Source organism: Talpa europaea, assembly GCF_964194135.1.
Source record: "Talpa europaea genome assembly, chromosome: 4".
NCBI lineage: Eukaryota > Metazoa > Chordata > Mammalia > Eulipotyphla > Talpidae > Talpa > Talpa europaea.
In genome coordinates, this window is record NC_140070.1 from 56,918,456 (window position 1) to 56,931,482 (window position 13,027).

Genomic DNA, 13,027 nt, shown 5'->3' on the forward strand with positions numbered 1-13,027 from the left:
CATGTTTTTAAAATAATAAACACTTTCAATTGCTCATTGGCCCTCAAAGAATAAATAAGTAAATAGCTATAATTCCCTCTGAAGTATATATATATATATATATATATATAGCAGCATGCTTGGCATACACTATGTTTGAAACATCCAAGCAAAATTGTAAAGCAGTCAAGGATATGGGAACTGGAGCCAGACTGCCTAAATTAAAATCCCATCTCCAACACTTAAAAAATTATGTACCCTAAAGTAGGGAGGTAACCTGTCCATACTTCATTTATCTCATCTATAAAACTGTCAAAAGTACTACTGACTTGTGAGATGTTGTGAAGTTTACTAGATGTAAAATGCTTAAGGCCTTCTTATATAAACATATATTATTATTTTTAAAAGACCAAATTTTGAAAAATAAACACAAATAAAATAAATTAATACAGATGCTGAGGCATGTAACCATTTTCTTCTCAATGTGTGACCAAGGTAGTTGAGTAAAATAAAACATGAGCACCCAACCATACCAAGCTATTAAATATTAACAACCAACTCACTATTATGTGGGTAAGTTATTAGCTGGTTTTGTTTTCAAAGCAGTTCAGAAATATATAAATCTGGCAAATTTTTTAGTCAGCATATTTTATTTTCATAAATGCACTATAATAATATCAAAACTATAGAATAAGGTGACTTTTTTCCTATATATAAACCTCTGCAATTCATGACATGTAACTTTTTATAACCACATTTTTAAGGAGTCAATCCTACTTACATCTACTTCAGACAAGTCAATTGTATCCAAATTACAAAAAGTGCAGCCATTATCCTGGGTCCATGCATTAGGTACATAGTTTCCAAAATAATTCAGAAGAATCTAGTAAATGAAGGAAAACTATATTAGCAAAAATGAGCTTCTCCCATCAATGTCTAGAAATGAAAAAAAAATTCCACTATAAGTCATAAAAGTCACTTTATTTCATTATATAGCAAATAACAGGAGAGACACAATTAAGGGAATATGTCAAACAATGAAACAGTTTTTATTGGGCTAATAAGACTTATTAGCAAAACAAAGCAAATAAGAGCAGGTATGTGAATAGTAATTTAGGAATAAGCATGGATTGCCAAGGTGAATGGGAGAGTGTCAAAATAACTTTTTTTTTTTTAAGATTTATTTATTTTTATACAAGAACCAGGGTACAGGCCGGATGCGCAGGAAGGTGAGGGGATTCACCAGAGGCAGAGCAGGGAACAGAACAGGCAGACTGACAAAACACACTGCTGAGGGGAGCAGCGGGCAAGGCAGGAGAGGTCTGCTTCGCCATGTGGGATTCTCGCTGGCCGGCTCTTAACGAACCCCTGCTGCAGAGGCTGCAGACAGCTTCACAGCGTGGCGCTCAACTGCCAGCGCCACCAGAGAAGCCCCAAAATGACTTCTTAAGACCATCACCACATGAAACAAAAACTGTACAAACTTTATCACCATAGGCCTAAACTCTTTCAGAAAACCCTACTTACTATAACCAGACTTCTAGACAGTGATTCAAGGGCACTGACTTCAGGACAAGAAAGAATGCAGAATAAAACAGATCTAGAACAAGGACCTAGAAACTACCCCAAAACTACCATCAATAAACTAAAGGGGGGCCTCCTTGATGGCGTAGGCATTAAGTCTCAGCACTATCACTGCTATGGCATAAGTTCGATCCCCATCCAGGGAGCTTACTCATATACAGCACAACAAACCTCTCCTGTCTCCCTCGTTACCCCCCTCAGCAGTGTATTTCATTAGATTTACCGGTAATGTTCCCACCTATCTCTCACCCAGCACCCGCGCCTCTGGCCTATACCCCAGTTTTTCTATGCATAAATCAATAAATGAATAAACCTTTAAAATAATAAAGGACAGTATTGTTTCCCCACTCACCCCTTTCAGATCTCTCAGAGAGTCTCCCTTGTGAGTTATCTCCCTTTTCTTTGAGTAACTGTTAGCACTCAATTTGATCTATGAACTTTGAGTCCTGGGCCTCCCTAGTGGTGCAAGTGGTTAAGCACAGCACTGTGAAGCTGTCTGCAGCCTCTGCAGCATGAATTTGATCCCCTGCCAGACAGGGAGCTACCCACATGGCACAGCAGACCTCTCCTGTCTTGCCCGCTGCTCCCTCAGCAGTGTATTTCAGTCAGTCTGCCTGTTCTGTTCCTAACTCTGTCTCTATTGAATCCTCTCACCCCCCTACACCCCTGGCCTGTACCCCAGTTCTTATATGCATAAATAAATAAATCTTTTAAAAAAAAGTTTGAGTCCCTGTGTGTGTTTTGAGTAGAGAAGAGGGTGGGGACAGATGGATGAGGAAAGAGAAGTAAACATGCTACAATAAGCCTGAGTCCTCAAACAAATCCTGAATATCACTACAGAGTGGACATCATAGGGAAAATTCTCACAAATTACTTTTAAAAAATGACTCTACATGCTATGACAATTGAAATAATAGTTGCAGCATGAACATTTGTAGTTTTTTTATTTTTACTTCTCTTCACAAACTGTAATTGTTTTACCCCAAGACAGTGAAGGTAAGGCAAATTAGCATTGACTATAATTTTAGAGCTCTGCTTAAAGGAGCAGCTAAAAATTCTTGCCTACATAATTATTAATTTTTCACTGGAAATCCAAGATGAATGCAAAAGAAAAATGTTTCTCTATGAATATGATGGCCAAAAATGTACAGAATTGCCAACTGGATTTTTCAAGCTTACGAAAGACTCTAAAGGCTCAAAAAGAGTTCTTATGGTATACAATAGATGAGGTAATTAGTCCAGTACTATGACACCAGATTCCACCAAAATATGTGGCATTCCATTCAAATAGTTCTATTGTACTAAAACTAAAACAAATACTTGTGAAAAAAGAATAGCATTCATCACCATGGGAAAATCTTTGTGCTACACAGTTAGAGCAGACAGTTATATTTAATCTGTATAGCACAACCACACACCATGGGCAAGTACCTCAAATGCCATTTGAACTACGTGATAATTTAGGAAACAAAGTAAAAGAAGGGAAATATGCAGGCATATTATTCACTAACATATCAATAATCAATTTGCACATTTTAATGTATTCCTATAAAAATTTACTGTCATCAGTCCTCCCAGTGGCCTAGAGGTAAAGTCTCAGTGCTATCACTACCACGGCCTGAGTTTGATCCCCGGCCAGGGTGCTAACCCACATGTCACAGCAGACCTCTCTTCTCTCACCCTCTTCTCCCCTCAGCAATGTATTTCAGTAAATCCACTCTGCTCCCCACTCTATCTGGTGAATCCTCTCACCTTCCACACTTCTGGCCTACCCCCCAGTTCTTCTTTGCAAAAAATAAAGAAATTTGAAAAAAATACTGTCATCAAATTACAAATGCAAACATTAATTTAATCATGTATGTTCTATACAATATATACAATGTGATTTTGAAGGAGGAAAATGAATATAGTCATATGAAAATCATTATTATGCATTAATTCTACTGACTTTTTAAAAGCATTGTTTTGTTTAAAATAGTCTGGGAGGGCCTCCCTGGTGGCGCAAAGGGTTAAGTCTCAGCACTAAGAAGCTAGGGGCAACCACTGTAGCATGAGATTGATACCGGGCTAGAGGATAACCCACAGGGTGCAGCAGACCTCTCCTGTCTCACCCGCTGTTCCCCTCAGCAGTGGATTTCAGTAGATCCACCTGCTCTACTCCCCACTTTGTCTCTGGTGAATCCTCTCACCCCCCGCACCTCTGGCTTGTACCCTAGCTCTTGTATGCATAAATAAAATAAATCTTTAAAAAAAATGGTATGGGAAATAAAACATTCTTTTATTTTGTAAATATAAATTTGAGTTTTCAAATATAAATTTTATTTTGTAAATTTTCTACTTTTTAATTTCAATTTTATAGATTCTTGAGGCATTTTAAAAACATTACTTTTGACTGGAAACCTCCCTCTTTTGAATTTCTCACCACACAGGCAGAGTTTGTCTGCCACACCCACGCTCCATGTACATCTGTTTTCTTCATTAAAATGTGCAGACATAATGCTGGCAACTTTGGAAAGTACAGAAAACTGTTTATGCACTTAAGCTGTTCTGGGTGGTTCCTGAGTACTAGGTGATAGTATTTTCTTGATTCTTCTTTCATAATACCAAATGTTTCCAAATATGATGTCATTTTATTGGTGGAGAAAATTTTCCCATCAAATCCTTCCTTCACTTTTCTCCCCATTCTTATTGTTTGTTTTAGTTTCTTTTAATAACGTACAATTCTTATAAAGACACCTGAAATAATCCTCAATATCTATTAAACTTATACTCAAAGAGTACAAAACCTGATTAAGTAAAACAAAATGGAGAAAAGGTCTGTTCAAGATGATTAAGATGAAAGAAAACAGGTTAGTATTTGGTAGATGTGCAGCAAGTACACTGAAGGCATTTCAATTAGGCAGAATTTGTTCTAAAAAGCATTCACATTATTCAGAATACTCTTAGACTTACTCCTGGGTGGCAAAAAGGACAGCTGCTAAAAGTGGTATGGACAGCCCTGCTTTCTACATAGAAATCAGTAGAGAGAGAAACTGTCAAAGTAAGTGCTGTTAGGACTATCACCCACCCCCTTTCCCCAATGATCACGACCCAAATGAAGACCTCGCAGAATGTCAGGGAATTTCTAGGATATACTAAAGCCAGGTTGGGAGATTCTGCTTGGTTTATAATCAATTAAATAATTTAGGCTACACTGACTTTTCTCAAGAGTTGTGTTGACTTTTGTCCTCAAATCTTGACTGTTAACTTGTCTATAGTGGTACCAATTTTAACAGAAGAACCTTGAAGGAAAAAATCCAATTTTTTGAGTTATTTTTTCCTTCCTCATTTGTGGGTTTTGACACACTTTTCCATCTGAGCCATAAAACTGTCCATTTCTTTTTGTCAGCTGATCCTATTGAATACTCTAAATGACTGCTCTCAAGCCATTTTGTCTACTCTGAATGACTACTCCTGCATCAAGTCCTAACATCTTCCTGCTCATTTTTGCTTCTTTCTTCTCTTCTTGAGCCCTCTTTTGCCTTGCATTCATCTCTTGCTTTGATTTTTTAACAAAGGCTATATAGGATGGGACTGTTCTGGCATCAAACGCTTGCTGAATAATGTTCCTTATCCTGGGTTCAGCTGTATACAGCACACACAGTACAGACTTCATGACCTGATCCATATCACCCTTTAAGTGCAGATGGGCCTGTTTAAAATCAGCTAGCTCTTCTTCAGAACCTTTGATGTCTTTTCAAAAGCCAAAATGTTCAAGAGTAACCCTTTAATAAGCCCCCCAGTCCCAATTCTGGCTCTTGCTTGAGCACATCAGAGTCCTCCATTCCCTGCTTATCTACACTGCTCTCTGTTAGTTGTCACTCAGAGTGGAATACACTTTTCCAAGAACCTGGAAGCAACAGGTGGCATCTTACTTGTCACCTTCATCCAACCAGTCTGAGTGCCTAAAGAAATACCTTATGGTAGCATTTCGGACATTGCTATCCCAGGCACTGTTTCTCATGCACAGTGCTCAGTAAAGGTCCCAGGCCCTGAGCACTTACTCACAAAGCTCCAGCAGCACCATGACCAGCAGAGGTGTGTAGTGCACTGAGGCCTCTGCAAAAACAGCCAGTCCTAGCCAACTAGACAGAGATCTGAACTGATTCCTTTTCTGGCATAAAAAGCCCTGATCACTCTTTTCTCTTTCCTTCCTTCCCTCCCTCTCTACTTCTTTCTTTCTCCTTCCTTCCTCCTTCTTCTTTTCCTTTGCTTTTCCTTCCTCTTCCCTTTTCAAGTCATCCAATTATTCCAGGTCACAGTAAACTCAAGCATTGTGGTTTACATGCACAAAATTAAGGTCCTTACTTTTATTGCAAATCAAATTTGTCTCAGAAATGACCTGTTAATGTGCTATTTGATTTTATTTTCTTCTAATTTCTTTGTATAAAAATATCACTAATTCCATAATGATTACCTTAAATGTATTATAGCTAATATTTAAAGAAAAGATTGGTTATTAAAATAAACATCTGGGCCTCCCAGGTGGCGCAGCGGTTGAGTGTTGGGTTGCGAAGCTGACCGCAGCCTCTGCAGCACTGGCCGGTTCGATCCCCCGCTGCTCCCCGGCCACCGGAGGAGGGTCCCACATGGCGCGCAGACCTCTCCTGCCGCCCGCTGCTCCCCTCAGCAGTGTACTTCGGTCCTTCTGCCTGCTCTGCTCCCTGCTCTGGCTCTGGTGAATTCTCTTACCCTCCCGCGCTTCTGACTGTGCCCAGTGCTTAAATAAATAAATAAATATTTAAAAAAAAAATAAAATAAAATAAACATCTTATGTGTTACTGACAATAAAATGGACTTCAAGAATAAAAAATAAAGCTTCATAGTTTCTATCTAAAACTTGATTCATATTAGCTTGTATCTAGAGAAGTATGAAAATAATTATGTAAAATATAGAAACATATTTCAAATAAAATGTTAGGATCACCAAATGGTTTATATAAAATTATGAAAATTTTGAGTGGTCATACATATACATTGAAAGAACATAAAACTGAAAGAAGTTATCAATGAAAAGAATATGGGGGAGTGGTGGGATCATTAGTGATTTTTTAATTCATTTATAATCAGTAGAGGATCATACTGTCTGAAACGCTAAAAACAATCACAGCCCATACTCAGAATTTTTGTTAGAAGACTTAAAATTTCTTAGTTTATACACAGGTCTTTTTTTTTGAAAGATCTAATTTAATTTATGCGTACAAGAACAGGGGTGTAGGCCTGAGGTACGAGTGGTGAGAGGATTCACCAGAGACAGAGTAGGGAGCAAAACAGGCAGATCTACTGAAATACACTGTGGAGGGGAACAGCAGGCGAGACAGGAGAGGTCTGCTCTGCCATATGGGTTAGTTTCCTGGCTGGGTATCGAACTCATGCTGCAGTTGCTGCTGCTAGATTCATAGTGCTGAGACTTTAACCAGGGAGGACCATATACATAGGTCTTACTAAATGATTAGTGCTGCCTCTCTTGTGAGAAGTCCTTCCATCACTCCATAAAACTCTATTCAGCATTGTCCTGGAAATTTGGAAGGACCTGGTAATCACTGAAATCACTGACCATCAGGTCTTATCCACAGTAGTTAGATTCTCAGGATCAAGTTCCCTCTTTAAAGACACTTAAATTAGGGGCCTCTCCCGTGACGCAGTGGGTGGAGTGCAGCACTGTGAAGCTGTCCGCAGTCTCTGCAGTACAGGTTCGAGCCCAGCTGGCCGGTGAGAGTGGCAGACCTCTCCTGTGGCACCCACTTCTCCCCTCAGCAGTGTACTTGGGTCCTTCTGCCTGTTCTGCTCCCTGCTCTGTCTCTGGTGAATCCTCTCACCCTCCTGCACCTCTGGCCTGTACCCCAGCTCTTGTATAAAAATAAATAAAATCTTTTTTTTAAAAAAAGACATGTAAATTAATTTAAAACATTACATTACCAATGTAATGCATACTCTTCAGTTACATGAGATGTCTGGCTGTACAAGCTTAGCCCAACTGGTGCCAAAGGTATCAACAGAAGACCAAAACAGAAACTGAACAAGCATTTTTGTGCATGTGCACACATAGGTATACATACACACTGCAAAGGGCCTTATAGACAAAATTTTCCATTCATCAAATTTGTCCGGAGGCAGTTATGATGACACACAGCAACTCCTGTGCCCTGTTATAAAATAATTCAACTTACCACTCCTAAGAATGCTAAGTCATTAGATTATAGAATCTGACAAGCCAATATACGCTACATAGTGCTAAATACTGGGAAAAATAACAATGAACAGCTGGCCACATATGACGGCTATAATTCCAACACTTAAGGCACAGTAGGTAAAAGAGACATGGAAACAGGTAAATCCCATCCCTGTTAAAAGTGTGATATATACTGTGGAGAAAGAAGTTCCAGATGCTCTAAAAGCACATAGGTTATGTGAGGAGTAAAGACTAAGCTGACACCTTAAAATTAACAGGTAAGGAGTATAGTGGTTGGAATTAGGAACAGGGAATTGAATTAGTAAAATGAATTACAGAAGACTTGCAGGCGGAGAAAAAATGAAAGTTTGCAAAGCTGCAAATAATTCAATATGGCAGTAGCTGATGGAGAGAAAGAGGGAGAGAATGATCGAGTATGAGAAATGTGTATACAGATGTTCATTGTCCCTGTAGGGTTTGGGGATATAGGTGGGGGGTGGTAGACTAGTGACCGCCAAAGCAGGAGCAAAATTTAAAGAAATTGGTAAGACAAGTTGAGAATTTGGAACTTCATAATTAAGTCCATGGAGAATATAAGTGAGTAATGTCACTGGAGTTCTGCTTCTGCAGAATATTCTAGCTCCAGGCTGCTCACAGGTAATTGTGACTGGTATGAGGTAGGTAGAGTGAACTGTGTAAGTTGATATAGGCATTGAGGAAATTAGATAAAGCTACTATGCATAAGAATTTGAAAGGTCAGCTTTTGGCTAGGGAGGGGGAAGTGCAGTAGAGCTAAAACAAAACCCCAGGTTCTGGTTGTCAATTGGATGGAAGAGCTGAAAGTTCTTCAGATTTTTATGACACACACATAAATCTATCAATTGGGTATTCAGACATGGAGTTCAGAAAAGATAACCTTGCTAGAGCAAGGATATGAAAATCATCAGCATTCAAAAAGGATTTGCTGACAGGAATGAAGCAAAAAAGTCAAGTATGTATCGGGAAGAGACAAGAATCAATACCTGTGGAACACATAACTAAAACAACACAGGATCATACCACCACCAATACATACACACACACACACACACACACAGGCAATAAGTTAAATTTTAAAAAAGTATATTAAAAAATGAGAAATTGAAGGTAAAGACTTAAAAATTAGTGGGCAAACCAACAGAGCACCATGAAAACTTTGAAGTGAAAGAGTATTTCAAGTAGGGCCAATGGGGTCAGCAGTGGCAAATGTTATCTTTGGGTGAGGTCAAAATGAGTGCAGAAGAGTTACTATTCTAGATGTCATAAGAGACCCTGATGGAACCATTACTGGCACAGTAGAAGAATAGCGGTAGCAGTGAATTGTCTCTACTTTAAGAAATCTGGCTAAGAAGGAGTTAGAAAAGACAAGGCAGGCTGGGGACAAGTATGGATTGAGGAGGATGTTTTAGTTTGTGTTGGCTTAGCTTTGTTTTGCTTATAAGGCAGGAAAGACTTGGTCCTTAAAATACTAAAGAGGAGAGAACAGAGTCTGGAAAATTGAAAATACAGAAAAAGGAGAGCACAGGGACAGACTGTCGTGTAGGGGGCTAGAATGGGAAGAAATGCAAGATGGAGTGATTACAAGACAGGAAAATCTACTTCTTCCATTTTTATAGCAGAGTAGCTGCAATGTGGGCATTTCCTTGAATTTCTTCCCATGCATATAAGCTATTCATTCCTCTATAGCAGCCAAATAATAACTTGTACTCATCTTACTCAATGCAATTACATATATATTTCTTGTCCAGCTACTGATCAGTAAACAGACCTCTTAGTATCTAAAAATATTATTTTAAGCACATTATTACTAAAAGTGTTTTTCTGTATACCATGTGCCATTTCAGCTGGATACCAGCAATTCAAACTTGTCTTTAAATTTTGTAGTCAATAACATTTTAATCAAGCTCAATTGTGTGTATATATATATGTGTGTGTGTGTATATACACACACAAATATACACATATATATGTATATATACATATATATGTGTATACACACACACACACACACACACATATATACTTGAAACAGGCAAGCACCTAAAATTCTACCCATCAAATTAAGTCTTCATCAACTGAAATTCATCAAATGTAGTATAAAATAAGTGCCAGGTGCAGCAGACTTCTCTTTCTCACCCACTGCTCCTCTCAGCAGTGTATTTCATCAGTCTGCCTGTTCTGTTCCCCCCTCTGTCTCTGGTGAATCCTCTTACCCTCCCACACATCTGGTCTGTACCCTTGTCTTGTATAGATAAATGAATCTTTAAAAAAAATAAATAAGTGCCAGAGGAAGCTTTCTGGTTGCACAGTTATACCTCAATCTTAACTGAATTAACTTACATTATGGCTACTCAAATGAATCATTCTCTAAAATCTCAACAATTCCTATTGAGAAAGGGTACACTGGGGGTGTTTATCACACAGGTAGTGTGGGAAATGTGGTTCACTCTCAAATTAGCTGTTATTAAAAACTCAACCTTCTGGGCCTCCCTGGTGGCGCAGCGGTTGAGCGCTGGGTTGCAAAGCTGCCTGCAGCCTCTGCAGCACCAGTTTGATCCCCGGTCACTGGGAGAGGGTCCCACATGGCACACAGACCCCTCCTGCCATCCGCTGCTCCCTTCAGCAGTGTATTTCTTCGTCAGCCTGCCTGTTCTGTTCCCCACTCTGGCTCTGGTGAATTCTCTCACCCTCCCGTACTTCTGACTGTACCCAGTGCTTGTATAAATAAATAAATAAATTTAAAAAAAAAAATAAACTCAACATTCTGTGCTACAAACAGAATGAAAGGTTATAGTTCTGATGCAAAAATTCATCAGTATGATTCATATGAATGAAACCTAGTATTATACCATGTAAAAGATGAAGTCAGTAAGTTATTGGCACCAAAATAAAACCTCTTTAATATATTTAAAGGAGAAAGAGGAGGGAAAAAAAAAAGAAAGGAAAGAAGAGGGGGTGGGGTGGGGGGGGAGGAAGTAAAGGAGATGCCACCATTTTATATATTGTTCCAAGTCTACCTCCAAAAAATAAGGAAATAGGGAAAAGTCATTATGACTCACCTTGGTGGGTCCATTTCCATTAATTGCCACTGGTAATGTTTCATAAAATACATTTTTAGCCCTGGCTTTGCCATTTTCAAATTTCAAAACAACTTCATCTGGGTTAAAAAGGAAAATAGGAAAACAGGTTTTAGCAATCTAAAATGTGTGTGTGTGTATCTTGTTATAAAAATCTCACGCCTACTACTCCATGTGCTACAACACTTTCAGGAATTCAGCTTACTCCAAGTCAGCAGATATCCAAAATGTAGGACCACATAAATATATATTCTGAACAATCTCACTTACTACGACCTGCACCAGCTACCAAGTAAAGTGCAATGCCACCAGGGTAGGTGGCAGAAGGAAAGCATCTTTGCATTTCTGTCTTTGCCTCTTGATAGAGATGTGATCCTAGACAATTGCCTTTATTAACTTAACTTGTTCATCTGTAAAATGGGGCCCATGTATAGACACTGCCAGACATAAGCAAGGTTTCTGTAATTGGCCACCTTTGATATTTATTTCTAGTTCTTGAAAATAAGGACTAATGCAAATTCCAGGAATTGACAAGTCAAATGGGAACAGAAAATGCTTGTTTTTGTTTTCAGGTTGTTTTTCTCATAATTCCTGAGCGCTCTAAACTAAAAGCTTTTCATCCTGAAACCTTTTACCGTCTGAATTGACTTGAAGAATAGTACTGAATTGCAATGTATATTTAACTTTTAAAGTATTAATGCCTTGATGGATTATTGCTTTTTTTCTTTTTTCTTTATATTATATATATATATCTTTATATTATATATATCTTTATATTTTTATATGTATTTATTATTACATAATTCTTCCTTTTTGTACAATCATGCTTTCTCCTCTCAGATGTAGTCCCTTATTTAATCTTAATGTATTTATTAATAAATTTTAATGTATTTATGGATATTTATCACAATGTGTGTCTGTACAGGAAAACACAAAAGGTTATGAACTTATGCAAGCAGAGATACACACACACCAAAAAAAAAAAAAAACACAGCATATTACTGCCAGTTACCTTCCAGGTAGATTAACATACTACAATACTCCTGGGTAATACACAACACAAAGTTGTACATTGAAAAATGTGTACAGTCTCTAGATTGTGAGTCACTAAATCCTAATTAGTAAGACCAGAAATTTATCTTTCCTGCACTAGTCTTAGGAATGATGTTAACTGAATGTATTTAACTATGTCAAGCTAACCTCAAGTCTATTATTTTTAGATGTTGCAACATCTACATAGTAAATTTTAGTCACAGCCCAAAATGGAGTTAACAAAGGAAAGACAGTTGAAAACACAGGTGTTCACTGGTAGACATGAGTAATTCAGTATTTAAGAAGCATACCTACAGCTCCATTTAAGGTTTGGAAAATTTTGCATTTGTGATCCAAAGTAATATTAATAGCTTCCTAAAAATGAGAATAGAGATATTATTGAAAGATAACAACAACAATGGAAACCAAACTCTCATGTTTATATACTTTGAGCTTTGAGTGCACATAAAGATCCCATATGAAAATATTCCAGCAATATTCTTCAGAAGGACAGAAGGACTATAATCTTACAGTTGATTAAATTAGAGGATGAAAGGTATGGTGAGCACACATGCTCTTTTCTGAATATGTCCACTCCTCCACCATAAGACTAGTATGACCAATGACATGTTAGCAGAGGTGAAATGAATTACTTCTAACCTGAAGCATATTAATTGCCAATTCAAGACCCTAAGTGATCTTTCCCTCTGGCACATAAACCCACAGGATCCCTAAGTTACTACAATAAACAGAAACCCTTTGATAATCTATTATGAACAAGTGGCAGAAGAAATATATCTTTCTTGATGCCTCCCACTCCAAATTCATATCTTGAAACTCTCAACATGAATAGGATAGTATTTAGAGATGGAACCTTTGGACAGTAATTAGGTTAAATTATGGTAGTTAGAGTCCAGACCCTCATGATGGGATGAGTATCCTTGTAAGAAGCAACACCAGGGAGTTCATTTGTTTGCTCTCTCCTCTCTCCCTCTCCTCCCCTACTTTTGCTGTCATCTCCATGCTCTGCTTCCCCAAACCCAGGTGAGAAGACAGCAGGGGGCTGCTGTCTATAGGCCAGAAAGACAGTTGGCACCCTGACCTT

The 13,027-nt window shown here is 38.2% G+C and overlaps 1 protein-coding gene across 2 annotated transcripts in view; it reads right to left on the reverse strand.

The window, feature by feature from the left end:
• The window catches only part of PLOD2 (procollagen-lysine,2-oxoglutarate 5-dioxygenase 2), a gene marked incomplete at both ends in the record, with an annotated part of 112,596 nt that overhangs the window by 27,296 nt on the left and 72,273 nt on the right, over positions 1-13,027 (reverse strand). For both annotated transcript variants that reach the window (XM_084231278.1, XM_084231277.1), the window contains 3 exons: positions 761-862; positions 10,873-10,970; positions 12,234-12,297. In XM_084231278.1, coding sequence (XP_084087404.1) covers positions 761-862; positions 10,873-10,970; positions 12,234-12,297 — 264 coding nt within the window. The remainder of the gene's footprint in view (positions 1-760; positions 863-10,872; positions 10,971-12,233; positions 12,298-13,027) is intronic.